General features: G+C 40.7%; 2 protein-coding genes across 2 annotated transcripts; both read left to right on the top strand.

Annotated features, from left to right (window-relative positions):
- Positions 1-295: 295 nt before the first annotated feature.
- On the top strand, positions 296-5,234 carry hus1 (HUS1 checkpoint clamp component). The gene is made up of 8 exons (XM_051097518.1): positions 296-465; positions 716-843; positions 1,083-1,259; positions 3,419-3,526; positions 3,605-3,679; positions 3,983-4,082; positions 4,771-4,902; positions 5,001-5,234. Exons 1-8 carry the CDS (start codon positions 414-416, stop codon positions 5,081-5,083), a joined length of 855 nt encoding a protein of 284 aa, XP_050953475.1. The 5' UTR covers positions 296-413; the 3' UTR covers positions 5,084-5,234.
- Positions 5,235-6,960: 1,726 nt separating this feature from the next.
- Positions 6,961-14,345, top strand: LOC127155371 (LIM zinc-binding domain-containing Nebulette-like). Its single transcript, XM_051097521.1, has 4 exons — positions 6,961-7,198; positions 7,935-8,029; positions 13,015-13,099; positions 14,123-14,345. Exons 1-4 carry the CDS (start codon positions 7,130-7,132, stop codon positions 14,234-14,236), a joined length of 363 nt encoding a protein of 120 aa, XP_050953478.1. The 5' UTR covers positions 6,961-7,129; the 3' UTR covers positions 14,237-14,345.
- The last annotated feature ends 750 nt before the right edge of the window (positions 14,346-15,095 follow it).

Consider the following 15,095-nt stretch of genomic DNA (forward strand, 5'->3'; position numbering starts at 1 on the left):
ACTCTCTTACTGTGATGTAAGTTTAATATACACTTTGAAAATGTAGTGTCGTAAACACCACAGTAAATCATCTGATAATAAAGGATGAATAAACTGCGTCATTGTAAAGACAAGGTGTGTTAAACATCTGGAAAAATAAAATACTAATATTAGTTCAAATATGAATAAACGCAAGCACCTTTTCGTAACAAAAGCATAAATTGAGGCAGGTGTTTTATTATGGAGGGTTAAAGCTTTACTAAGAGCGCCACCGTGTGGCGACATGAAGCGCAGCGGAACTGTAAATACCGGGCGTTTGTTTCCGGACGGAAGTGTTTTCTATTGGGCCGCTGGCGCGAAAACACACATGAATATCAACAAAAACCAGGAGAAAACTCTTCAGAGTATTAAAATATCACATTTACTGCCGCAAAATGAAGTTTCGAGCTAAAATCATCGATGTCGGATGTTTAAATCACTTCACACGTAGGTTTAAACATGTTTATTTGTTAATGTTTGATCTGTTTGTTATGACAGAGTTGAATAAGCTGCAGGATTTGAGTTTATGCGCTGATATTCTGTGTTTATTTGACTTTAATGAGTTTAAGACTTTAGCTTTTTAAATGTGACGTACTGTATTTCATCTGTAATCACAAAGAGAGATTTTTGTGCTTCATGTTGGTCTGGTCTGTGATGGTCTGTGATGGTCTGGTCTGGTCTGGTCTGGTCTCTGCAGGTGTGGTGAACACAGTGTCCAGACTGACTAAGGCGTGTGTTCTGCGGCTCACCTGTGATCACCTGTATTTCGTGCTGTCGGGTCGTGTCGCTACAGGAGGAGTCAGTATGTGGTGTGAACTCTCACAGGTACCAGATCCGAATCACTGCCTAAACTCAAGTTTCAGACGAAGACGTGTTATTAGGATGAAATTAACTGTAGATCTGGGTCAGATCAACACGATCATCATCTTCAGTTCCTGACACACATTCTCACATTCGTCGTCATGTTTCGGTTCATTTTTTCACTTGAATGAAAAATCATTAGAACAGGAAAGAACATAGAAATAGAATCTGTTTCCCTGTAAATAAATGCACGTGTGTTTCAGGTGAATTTCTTCGATGAGTTCCAGTTGGAGGGAGTGTCTGCTGACGCCAACGAGATCTTTCTGGAAGTGGCTCCGGAGAATCTTTCCCGAGCCTTAAAAACGGCCCAGAACGCCAAATCGGTCAAAATCAAACTGACCAAGAAGAACTGCCCGTGTCTCACGCTGGCCGCGGAGCTGGTGAGAAGGAACATCCGTCAACGACGGCAAACGATAGAACGCAACTTTAGTAATTAATACTTTGACCCCGGTTTCACAGACGAGGCTGAAGTCTAACACTAGACTAAACTGTAAGTCTGAGCTGTTTCTGAAAGAAACTTGCAGTGACTGATCTTAAAATACATCAGTGCCTTTGTTTTGTTTTAATATGCGCACCAGTAATGTTTTTTGTAAGGCATGTTTATAAAAAATGACTTAAATGTCCTAATTGAACTGTGGCCTAATCCTGGCTTAGTCTAAGTCCTGTCTGTGAAATCGGGCCTTAATAATTTTGTAGTGTTTTTAATTATTTTTATTATTTTAAATTAAGTTTTTATCATTTCTGTTTTCATTTTAAATAAATAAAATATTTCAGTTTTTTTAGTACTTGTAGTTATTGTAAATGAAAAGGTGCTTGAAGTGCTTGAAGTACTGGAAATTGACTTTTTTTTTAATTTCAGGAGTGGAAAACCCTTGAAAAAAGCAGTAGAGGTGCTTACAAAGTGCTTGAATTATTGAAAGACAATGTATCTATGAAATAACCGTTCCTTTTTTTTCTTTCAGTAATCACATATCTTATGAGGTAAAATGAACGCTGCAGCCCGTCTGATGTTGAGTTTATGTAGCTCCGGCCCTTTTCAGCGCTGCTTTAAACATTACAGTCCTCATGATCACTTTCAGACATTTATTACTAAATATATACTGATAAATGTCGGATTGACTGGATGTTTTCAACTGATTCCTATTGAACTGCAGCTCAAACTATTTCAAATCTAGTGAATTAAGCTACAAACTCCATCATAATGCACAATGTTTCCATCTAACATGTATTTTGAGCTGCAGCTCGTCATATTAATGGAGTGTTTCACTAGTTAGAAGTAAACCGGTTACCACACCTCAATATGATTTGTGTTGGATGTTTTCTGTGGAATGGAAATATGAATATTGTATTTGTAAACATCATACTTTTTTCTTATTTTAGTTAATGTCCCAAAACTAGTGAGCTAAGCCAGTAGTAGTGCTGACGGTGTCGTGTAAACATGACTGAAGACGCGAACAGACGAACCGAATCAATTGAATGAGTCATTTACGCTGGAGCTGCTCCAATTGATTCAAACTCGTGACTTGGATCATTAGTTTAAGCGATTCACTAGCAAAAACCAGACCAGATTAAAAGAGCCATTCATTTTTGAAGTTCGATATCGCTTGTAATGATTTTAATAAGCACGTATAGTGAATGAAACGCAGCTTTTCGAAACTGCGAATCAGTTACACCATTGGGTCACAAAATAATTCACTGTTTCGAAGCTCCAATTGGATCGCTTTTCGCGAATCACTTGATTCAGATCGGTAATTTCGTAGCAGGTTTGAAAATCTTTTTTTTTTTTTTAAATGTATTTATATATTTATTAAACAGTATGAGAACGAAACAAAGAAAACATAAAGAAAGGTGTACAGTATACACATACATGTAGTAGCCATGTATTTTGTATAACCACAGTTTTACTACAAATACCATGAAAAGAAAAGTCACTTACAAAATGAGATCAGATGAATGTTAATAAATCTGATCAAAATGTCTCTGTGTGGTCCATTGTCCACCAAATTCAAAATCAAACCTACGTCCTTGTTTTTAATGTGTACAGTCATATATAACATACGTTAAATCACAGCTGTTGCTGCCAGAATAACAGTGTATTTTAAATGTGATGTGCTTTATTTCTCTTTCTCTTTTTGTTCTTAAGTTGACATCATTGCATACTTCGCATGTACTTCACTTTATTTTTGCCATTTTGTTTTATTAGTTTATTTTTATCTTTTTTAGAATTTGAAAGACATCTCTCTTTAAAGTCCTTGAAAATCAAAAAAGTAGTTCTTCAAAAGTTCTTGAAAGTCCTGGGATTTCATTTCACAGTATCTGTACAAACACTGAATGTAGAAATAAAACACATAGCTGAAATATATAAAATTTTTTATTACTATTATTTTTTTTCGGTATTTTCATTTTATTTCAAATAACTTTATGGTTTTACTTTCAATTGACTATAATAGCACTACATCTATATATGGTATAAATATGATTGATAAGCCTGACAGTGATAATCACACGTGTTGTCTCTCTGTCTCTGTGTGTTTTCCAGCCGTCTCTGTCCAGCGTCAGTCGTGTGGTCACTCATGATATCCCAGTGGATGTGATTCCCAGACGACTGTGGCATGATTTCAGAGAGCCGCAGATGCCAGACTTTGATGTAAGTCATTACATGAGTCAATTTTCATGTTTACGTCGCACAGCAGCATTAATAATGAAATGACTGTATGATGCTTAGGTCAGCATATATTTACCTCCTCTGAAGACCATGAAGAGCGTTGTGGACCGCATGAAGAACCTCTCCAACTATCTGGTAAGTTTATGATGAATGGGTAGTTGGTAAGTTGTACATCACTGCAGCTGCTTAAAAGAGCACATGTGCATCAGCTCGACCGACCTGAAATACTCACGCTTTTTAAATATGTTTAAGCTTTCATGGGTCAATTCATGTCAGATTTTATTTCTGATGTCAAATACGTGAGTTTGGCCAGCAGTTTTTGAGGTTTCAGTATTTCCCTATTCAACCAAATGGGAGTTGGTCTAGTGTGAGCGAAACAGATGTCAGAGCGAAGCAGCTTTCTTCAGAGGGGTGTGATGACGTGCGTTTGTGTTTCAGGTGCTGGAGGCTAATCTGAACGGTGAGATGAATCTCAAGATCGAGACAGAACTGGTTTCTGTCACAACGCACTTTAAGGAGCTGGGAAACCCTCCGTGGGGTGAGAGACGCTCACACATCAACCTAACACAACAGACTCAAACACCCGTTCATCTGAGCTGAGAGAAATAAATCATATTCTTAACCAGTACTTCTGATACATCTAGGGCAGGGTTATTACTGCTAACTAAAAATAAGAGCATTAAAAAACATTACTTATGACATAGAATAAACATTACCTGAAATTAAATGTACATAAACCTTGCATTTATTTTATTCCAGCTAGTTGCTAAGGCAATATTTCTCATTTAAATATAAAATATAAAAAACTATAACTAAAATGTGTTTTATTTTAAAAAATATTTTAAGTATAATCACAAAGACATAAAAAAACCCTAAGAAACATGATGAACAAAATGACTAAAAATAAAGAAATGAAGACAGAAAATATAAAAAAAAATAAAATCTAATTCAAAAGTTTAACAATAACCGTAATAGTATATTGATGATATTAAAATAACTGATATAAACAGTTTTATTTAGAATTAAAGTAAACAATTTATTTATTAGTGATTGAAAGAATAAATAAACTTCTTGTGTTTTACACAACAAGAAGACAGAATATTAATTAATAATCAGAAAATAATTTTCTCCATCAGTGCTTTGGTAGTTGTAGATGTGTTGTTTTGTAGAGTTGTGTTTGGTTGATTTGTGAGGATGACGGCGGTGTGTCGTATGATCTCTCTCAGGGGACGACGGCTCTCAGAGCTCCAGTCCGACTCACAGAGATCCGGATCTCATGGCTGAGGCGCGTGTGGACATCAAGAAACTCCAGCAGTTCCTGACGGGACAGCAGGTCAATCCCAGCAGAGCCATGTGCAGTAAGAGCATCACACACACACACACACACACACACACACACACACACTCTCAGCCTTCAGCACTTACTCAGTATGTGTGTGTTTGGTTTTTAACCTAGATATTGTGCACAGAAGGATTCTTCACCTGATCTTTCTGCATGAGGATGTGTCTCTTCAGTATTTTATTCCAGCGGTGATGTGACGAGATCTTAGGAATCACCTCCACAAACACTCACCTGCTCCGTCTCAACTCAATCAGACTGATATGCAGAATATCTAAACCAAAAAATTACAAGTATTTCAAGGAGTCAGTTGTTATGTATAATGTAAATATGTGTGTATATATGAATAAAATACATGTTTGATAATAGTAGTTTATTTGGACCTGTCATTTTCCTCCAAAAACATGTTCAATATTAGTAAGTAGTTCGTAATGAGTACAAAAAAATGAGTCGGTCGCTCTTTCGATAGGTTGGTTTGTGGTTTCAATAAAAGGCTAGTCAAGTTCAGCGGTGGGAGAGGGGAGAGAAGAAACAAGGAGTTCTGTAACTGACTGTAGCAATCAATTGTGACTAACCCACCGCCTTCGGACCAGCCGGAAAACTCAGCGGCGCTTCAGCGCATTTATACCATGCGACACGCACCGCAGTGCCGACGACGGTAACACGCGCTCACGCTGCTCTCCTGCTCCTCCAGCGCGATTATATGTGCCACTATAACACAGATATGGTCTCATTTAAACTCTAGAAATCTCAGTAAAGGCGATATTTGATCTTTTATGTCGTGTCCGTGATTCAAAGCGGTGGATGATGGGAAAAGTGTGGATCACATGACCGATTCCTGCTGGAGTGTTTCCTCCTCCTGAAGGCGCTGAGCAACTCACAAAACCGAATCCAAAGAGTAGTACGACTGAATGTCATTGGCGTTATCTGTACACTAAAAGTTTAGATTAATTAAATTCGCGGATTTGTGCACCGAGATGCAAATTCGACCCAGCGATCTCTGTCAAATGTCTGTTTAATGGAGGTCGAATCTGATTGGCTCATCCTGAGAAAAGCGCTGAGAAAAGTAACAGCGGCGCGCGTCACGTTGCTGTTTTTTATACTTGCAATAATTTACACCTGGGTTATGACACTGACAAACTTTAACAGACACGACATTAAAAAGTGAGCCGCTAAATCACCGCCATTTCTCCGATGCGAATCGTTTTGCTGCGTTCACATGAACGTGAACATTTGAAAATGAATTATAACTGCAGGTTAAAATGAGTATCTGCTCAGTCCTCATGTATTGAGGTACTTTGCGGCTCAATTACCGCCACAGCAAATAAAATATGTATATTTAATATAAAATAATTCATAACGAGTTGAGAAAACACTGCATCATTTAAATAAGACTGAATGAACGAATCTTAATTATTAACCATGAGAAATTAAATATTTAAGTATTTAATTATTCATATAGGCTAACTTTCTTCCCAATGTTTCTTTGTGTGCCTTACAAAAGAAGTACAGTGGCAGTACCATGGTACATTGACGGTATCAGGTAGAAAACCAAAGCATTTTGAAATGTACCATGGTACTGAATGATTGTCCAGTTCATATATGATGGTAATACATGACAGAACAGAGAATGTTGTATTTGATGTTCGAGAGCAGCAGGTGTCGCTGTTTCACACGCACGAGCTGAAGATGAACAAACAAGATGCTCAGTGTGCGGAGTCTCTCATGATTCTTACATAATTCACACACACACACACACACACACACACACACACACACTGATGAGAGCTACTGACACACAAACAGTCAGTTTCGCAGTTTGTGGCCTTAAACGGTGTTTAAATCTAGTCAAAATGTTAAAACATTCATTCATTCTTTTGGGTTTTATAGTTGTTTTAGTGGAATTTTATTTTTTCACTTGTGTTCTTTCTTCTTAATCCGCTGTGACGCGCTTATACAACGGCCAAAGATGCCAAAACTCTGTTTTGTGTGTATTGTCTTTATACTGTGTGTATTATACATTAGTGAGTGAATCTCAAACACCCCCCCGACCCTCCGCGCGCGCACACACACACACACAAACGCGCCCGCGCGCGCGCGCCGAAGGCATCGAGACGTTGTTGAGGTGCAGTCGCGTGTGATGTTCACTAGTGAGGGTCTGAACACCGCGCTCATCCACTCCACACCGGCCCGTGAGCGCGGATCTTCTGTTGACATCTGAGGGGATCAAAACCGCGGCGGTGAAGATGAATCCTCCGTGCGCGCGCTGCGGGAAAACCGTTTATCCGACCGAGAAGATCAGCTGCCTCGACAAGGTGCGAAAGAGTTTATTTACAGCACATTCACACAAACTCACAGCTACAACAACTTTATGTCGAGCTTCGACTGAGCGATCGTGTTTTAAATAAACGAACCGCAGCCGTTATGATGTGTGTAAATCAAACTTTACCGTGTGACGGTTATTATTCTTATGTTTGGATGCTCGTGTCTTACATAATGAACTTCATGTTTTATTCAGAATCTTACAGTCGTGAGTGACATTATAAGAAATTGTTCAGTTGAATCAGTAAAATCTAAATACTGGAGTCACATCACATTTTGTATAAAAATACAGCAAATTAAACATTATAATGTAATGTCAACAGCGTTAATAACAAATATACACATGACAAACACTGACGGAAACTAGCATGAGTTGTTTTGAACACATTACCGCAGTAATACCGTGGTATTCTCTGAAGTTGTTTGTGAATATTACAGTATTTGAAAATGACACTCATCCAGGAGTGTAACTGTCAGAGAATATTATGGTTTTACCGTGTGACAGCATCAGTGAAACTCTGTGTGCCAATATTATTGGATCTCTTGAGCTTCATCGAGTCAGAAAGTGTCTTCAGTGAATCACACACATGTTCAGACTGTTTGCAGTGTTTCATCTAAACAGTTCCCTTGTGTCATTTATTCAGTCATTGTGGATTCATCATTAGTTGATCACGGTGAGTCTGACAGAGTAATGCAGTAATGCAGTAATGATGTGATGCGGTTTTTCAGAACTGGCACAAAGGCTGTTTCCACTGTGAAGTGTGTAAGATGACGCTGAACATGAAGAACTACAAAGGCTACGACAAGAAACCCTACTGCAACGCGTAAGTGTGTTTCTGCGTCTCACAGCAGCTCCATCGTTATTGGTCGCACCAGTGATGAAGGACCGTATGAGGATGAGGAGTTTCCATCTGGAGACACAGAGACCCAGTCTTCAGAAACAGGCTGATTTAGAAACAATCAGAAAACCCATAACTATGCTGATAACTATAGCCATAACTATAACTTATAGTGATAACAATAACTATAATCTAAAGCTTTTTACAGTAGTTAAAGCTGTAATGGTAAATATAATGTTAACTCTGGTGATAACTATAGCAGTAACTATGTAATGATAGTGATAACTGTAACAGTAGATATAACTATAATGGTAACTATTACTCTAATGAAAACTAGCTATAACAGTAAGTGTTATGATAAATATAACAGTAACTATAATGATTACTAACTATATTAGCATCCATCACACCAGCAAACAGTGATGTTCTGTTTATTATAAACACTGCAGTTTTGTCGTCTGTCGCTTTAAATGCTTGAGCTCTTCAAAGCAGGATGGATTCTGATTAACTGATTCCGTCGATATCTTTCTTCTGTGTCGTTATCATTATAGTTGTGGTGTGGATTCGCCGTTATCTTTATCGTTATCGATGGCGGTTGTAGTTGGTTAGATGGTGTGTTTCAGTTTTCTCTGGCTGTTTGTTTTGTGTAGCTGCTGACTGTCACAGGTAGCTCTCCTCCATCTGTTTTGAGTTCTCATCAAAGCGCGCGTCCCAGAGTGTTTGTTATCCTGTGCTGAGCCTTCGTGAGACGCAGAGAGAAATGAAAGGACTGGTGTGGAGACTGAGCTGTGGGACGGGACGTTTGTTTTCAGGACAGACGCTGCTGTTTCGTGAAGAACTTTCTAGGAAGCAGCTTCTGCTCTGGCAAACACACACACACACACACACAACCTGTTTAATTGTGCGGTCGGTGCCATGTGTTCGTTAGGAGTCGGGTCACGTGACTGAGGGTTAATTGAGTGAATATGTTGTAAATGTTGGCGCGGTCGCGTGGCCTTTTCTTTATTTGCTGTTGATTGTGTTTAAATGTCAGTTTGTCGTGACCTTTTGCACATTGTTGCTTGATCTCATTAGTTTGTGTGACATTTGTGAAACAGACGTTTGGTGACTCTCATGATTGAAGAACCGCTGCTAACCGTCTGAACTCTGCTGTCTCTGAGAAACGCAGCCCTGCTTGTGTTCCAGATCCACCTTCCACTCCGTCAGATTCGTACATAATCCCAGAAGATGAAAGTGAAGAAACGAAGCGTCTCGTGAACGTCCTGGAGCTCCTCCAGCAGTGTCGTTGTTCTTCAGTCGTTTTCCTTTCTGAATGATCGTGTCATTATTCAGGTCTGTGAGAGCAGCAGCTCAGTTCTGCCCGTCAGGCGTCTGACTGGAGTGTGTTTGTCTAGCAACCATATAGCGACACCCTAACAACCTCCTACATCACCATAGCAACACTCTGGCAACCACCTGTAGCACCTCAGCAACTGTGTAGTCTGTGTGCAGATTTTTGTTTGTTTGTTTGTTTAGATGTTTGTTTGTGTTTAGATGTTTGTTTGTGTTCAGATGTTTGTTTGTCTTTGCTTGTGTAGATGTTTGATTGTTTGTGTTTGTGTTCAGATGTTTGTTTGTGTTTGTTTGTTTAGATGTTTGTTTGTCTGTTTAGATGTTTGTTTGTGTTCAGATGTTTGTGTTTGTTTATGTTCAGTGTTTGTTTAGATGTTTGTTTGTGGTTAGATGTTTGTTTGTGTTTGTGTTCAGATGTTTGTGTTTGTTTATGTTCAGTGTTTGTTTAGATGTTTGTTTGTGGTTAGATGTTTGTTTGTGTTTGTGTTCAGATGTTTGTTCAGATGTTTGTATTTGTTTAGGTGTTTGTGTTTGTGTTGTAATGGTCTCAGATGGAGCTGAAATGCATCTGAGGCTCATTAATACAGCAGCAGTGTTTCTCTTTCATCTTTATATAATGCAGCTCATATCACACAAGTGCTGAATTATATAATAACACATCATTAAACACATGACTGTATGTATATGTGTGTGTGTGTGTGCTGGTCAGTGTGAATGTGGGCCAAATGCTTGCCCTCAGGGGTGAAACACCCACACCCAGAGAAACTGTAGACTGTGTGTGTGTGAGACTCGTGTGTGTTCAGTAGGATCTGTGATCATCGTCCTGTGTTTCATATGGAGACTGTGTTTAGTGTTTAGTGTGTACTTGATCCACAAAAGCACATGTAACCCATAAACACCGCGTATAGTGTGTGTGTGTGTGTGTGTGTGTGCACCTACTCAGGTCAGCGTGCGGGCCAATCCAAGCGCTTCAGGCGTCCAAATTTCCACACAGCATCAGTTGAGCTGGGCTTCATCTCTGCACTTGTTTGTGTTTAATCATCATCACAGGCGTTGAGCAGCTCAGAGAAAAGCAGTTTATGAACAAACGCCAGTGTTATCAGATACAGTGAATGTGAGGAGAGACTGTGAATGTTTCCTGAAGCAGCATCAGAACGTGAGTCAGATGTTTCCTCATGGTGTTTGAGCTCCAGCTGGATGTTCAGAGTCGCTCTGATCGTATATTTAGACGCTGACGTCTGTGATTATTATTATACACCTCCTGATGTGTGATTCTTGTCTGATTCAGGACGGATCATATTTGATGTGATAGCATGTACAGGTATGTGTGGTTGGTGGGATGTTTTGTTTTGTTTGTGTGTGAACCGATTCCTCTAGATGAGCAGCAGCTGTGTGTGTCAGAGGCTTCGGTCCTGGACCGACTGTGAGTTTATGAAACTCGAGAGCAGATCAATCTGTGTGCAGCAGCAGCTCTTCATGTGTGTCCCGAGAAGAGTTTCACTCGTTCAGGTGTGTGTGTGTGTGTGTGTGTGTGTGTGTGTGTGTGTGTGTGTGGGCTGTTGCTATGGAAACCTCTTCTTCTGGTCTGGTCCACTCAAGCGCGGTCACACGTGATGTCACATCAAAGAGGAAGCGCTCGTTTGTGTGACGATGAAAACAAATGAGCTGAAATGATTAACAGAGCGGTTGATCTCGCTCACAAACGTCTCCTTCTGTTATTTCCTTCATTACGATGCAAATCAGGACAGAAATTCATGTTCATCAGTTTTTTCCGTTTAATCACTGTTACGCTGCTGTAAAACACAGAAGCGCCTCGATACTCATGAATGAATGAGTGTGATACACACACGATGTCATGACTGACTGCCCGTTAACAAGCGGTTTTTATACAAACCGTCAAATGTGTCTTGTTCGCTGAGAGGCTTTCAAGTTTTTGCCTTTTTTTTTTGACGTGGAAAATAACTGACATAAAATAAACGTAAGCTAGTTATAGTTTTATTTTGGGTTAATGTTTTTTTTACTTTCACTGCCGTGAGCTTCATCTCTGATCGGAGCGACTCTGAGCGTGTGTGTCATCACGAGTGATGGAGCGTGTTCTCTGGTAAGTGCGTGTTGGTTGAGACGGAGCCGCGATGGTCACTGCTCCTGTTTTTCAGGTTCCTGCCGTGTTCTTTGGCTCAGACGCAGAACTTCAGCGTCCCACAGAGCAGCTCTTTGTTTCTGTGGATTGAGCGTCACGATTCAGACAAAGTGAGCAGAGTTGCTAGTGGAGACGAGAGTAACTCTAGTCCTGAACACAACAGAAGACCTGTTCAACACACACACACACGGGCCGCTTCAGTCCTGCTCAGTCACCGCTTCATGCTGTGAATCTTCAAATGAACTTTGTGCTTTTGTGCTGTGAGAGTTTCCTCTTATGTGTGTTTATTCCAACTTTTGAACTACTTTTCAGAGGTTTGGAATAATTAGGATTTTTTATTGTTTGTGAAACAAGGCTCTTCTGCTCAGCAGGGCAGGGTTTATTTGTTTAAAAAATACAGTAAATATTATTAGAATGTGAAACAGCTGTTTACAATGTGAATATCTGTTAAACTGTAATTTTTTTCTGAGATCAAAGCTGAAGTTTCAGCATCATTACTCCAGTCTCCAGAGTCACATGATCCTTCAGAAATCATTCTAATATACTGATTATTTCAAATTGTGATAATGTTCCACATTATTACAGGTTTTACAGTATTTTTGATCGAACGGACACAGCCGTGTTGAGCAGGAGAGGCTTCGGGAACGTTAAACTCGTCGAGCGGTCATTAACGTCTCTCTAGAGAGTCTCTGAGCTCTGGTTTATGAGCTGTAATTGTAGGGCGTCCGGGACAGAAAAACACACTCAGATAACAAACAAACTCCCGTTTGGGCTTCTGCTGTCCAAAAACACTCGGAGATGTTCCGACGGCAGATGCGTAAAGTGAAGCATTGTGACACGTCCGAACCGGCGCCGTCACACGATCTGGATTCTGGTTCTGTTTCACACTACTGAGCTTGAGCAGAGTCAGAAATGGAGGCTCATGGGAAATGTTCTTCTCTCAGGATACAGTCACGCCCTCACTTCCTGTCCTGCGGGTCTTGATTGATTGACAGCTGCACCCGTGCGATCGGGAGCTGATTGGTCGTATGTGTTTGGGGGTGGGGTCGGGGGGTTTCCAGGGAAACGTTCTGCTGATTCAATGGGCATTCATGCTTTATTTTTATCACACAATAGCAGCGGAGTCATGATGAAAAGCTATTGTGTTATTTTCAGATTTTGACGAGATGATTATTACTGTGATTACAGCAGAAAGGTTATTGGTGCGTCACACTCATTTTTAGCTCTTGTCGAGTGTTAAAGGAAAAATACACCCAAACATGACAACAGTTACTCCTGATCCAGCCGAATGTTTTTAATATGATCTTTATTTCTGTGCATTACACAGCAGATGTTCAGCGGGACATTTCAAGCATCTTTCATGTATAAATCACCGTGTTAACGTTCAGCCATGAGAGTGGGTGAATGAACTGTATATGAATGAATGTGTGTTTTCCATCATACATGAATGAAAGTGTTCCTCCAGCACACAGGATCATGTTGTTGTTTTTCTTTGCAGTCACTATCCCAAGACGTCATTCACCATCGTGACAGACACGCCGGAGAACCTGCGTCTGAAACAGCAGAGTGAATTACAGAGTCAGGTGAGCGTCGCACGTGACATGGAGCTGGAGCTCCTCGAACATCCTGTTTCAAATGAACAAAACTTATTCCACATTGAATTTTGCATGAAAGCATTAAACAGAAATCCGAACCGTGTTTTATGACAGTGACCCAGTTTTCTGCGCCGTCTTCCTTTGATTCTTCTGGATGTTCATGTAGACGCAGAAACACACAGAAACGCTGCAGATATCTGGAAAACCAGTGCCACGCGTCCGTTATTGATTAGTTTAACACTGAAATTTGATCACAAACATTATTCTACATGCAAAAGTCCGAGACATCTGAACAAAGAAACGTAATAAATATTGCACGTTCTGCGTTGTTTCTGTTTCCAGACGTTCAGACGAGTTCATTCAGATCACCGGCCGTGTTCGGTCGTTACGTTCGGTCGATTGAGCCGTGAGATCGACACTGATGTCCCACATATCACATCCCGTTGTGTCTGTGTTTTACATCAGAGGATTGTGACCTAAAAATGGGTCACGGGTCTGTTCTGATCGGCTGAGAGAGATGATGCTTCAGCTTATCATGAATCACACTATGAATCACTCAGGATCAGTTTGATTCAGTTGTAGTGAATCATGTCAGTGAAAACAGTTTAGATGTCAGTGCATTTCAGTCAGTTTCTTTGAGGTTATTTAACAAAACCATTGACAGTGTGAAGATGATTGTATAAGAGACACACAAACACACATCTTTCTGTGTGTGTGTGTGTCACGCTGGGCTGACAGAAGGTGATGGCAGACCAGAGCAGATGCTGCTCCTCTCAAAGAATCACAGTCCTGCAGGAAGTGAGTCGTTCATTCGGTCTGTTTGAATCCACTAGTAGATTCTCAGTCCTGCAGGAAGTGATTGGCTCATACGGTCAGTGTGGTTCGATCAGACAGACTGTGATCACAGTATTGGTGTGTCTGAAGCTGAGTGTGATGGTGAGAGTCGCTGTGATGTTTACTGACAGACTGAACGCTGTAATGTCCTCACGATGCCGTCGTGTGTGTCTGCAGGTGAAATATAAGCGAGACTTTGAGGAGAGTAAAGGCCGAGGCTTCAGTATCGTCACAGACACGCCGGAGCTGCAGAGACTCAGAAAAACACAGGAACACATCAGTAACGTATGATACACTGATCATTATACCGTGGTAAAAACATCTGCGTGTGTGTGTGTGTGTGTGAGATAAAGAGAGTGTCTGAGGTGCTTTTGGTCTCTGATAACAACCACACAACATCACACTACTGTCACTATGAATGAAAATGACACTCGCTGCAGACCAAACCTTATTCCTCCAAACCTTACTCACACTGAGACGCAGGTGAGATGATCGTACGCTCTGATCATGTTCTCAGACTGACTGTAAGACAGGATTCATAATACTTTCAGAATAACGTCCCTGATGAGTGTTTGTTGATCTGATCTGTGTCTCCTGAGGTCTCGCCCATCGCTCATGAGATCTTCTGTCTGAGGAGCCGCTGGAGAGAAGAGCAGTCGCTTCATCACCCGTCTGATGAGCTGCGGTTTGTGTTTCCATGAGTGTGATGTTTTGATCTGTGTGCTTTGAGTGTTTTACCGTAGTAAGTGCTGCCATGTTGTTTCAGAAACACTGACTGCAGCGCTGTTTTCAGTGAAGCTCGTGGACCGAGAGACGTGCAGTGACGTCCCTGACAGAGACGGATGGGTTCGCTCAGTCTGTCCTGTAGTTTTCGCTGTTTATGTTTTGCTTTTCTCTTTTAGATTCTAGTGGTTAAAGCGTTTAGCTTGTCATCAATCCCTCAAACGCTGACACAGATCTCGTCCAGACTCACTGCTGTCTCACACATGTTTGTCAAACATAGAAAACGAGAGCGCCTCAATCCCACAAACTGTCAGAGCTGCTCTTATCATCGCTGGTCTTTAGCGGTAATTGGAGAGAAGCGGCTCCACCCGTCCAGTGTTTTTGGCCGCGTCTGTCGGTCACGTGAGGCGACCAATAAACGCTGCTC

This window comes from Labeo rohita, chromosome 24 (assembly GCF_022985175.1).
Source record: "Labeo rohita strain BAU-BD-2019 chromosome 24, IGBB_LRoh.1.0, whole genome shotgun sequence".
NCBI classification, from domain to species: domain Eukaryota; kingdom Metazoa; phylum Chordata; class Actinopteri; order Cypriniformes; family Cyprinidae; genus Labeo; species Labeo rohita.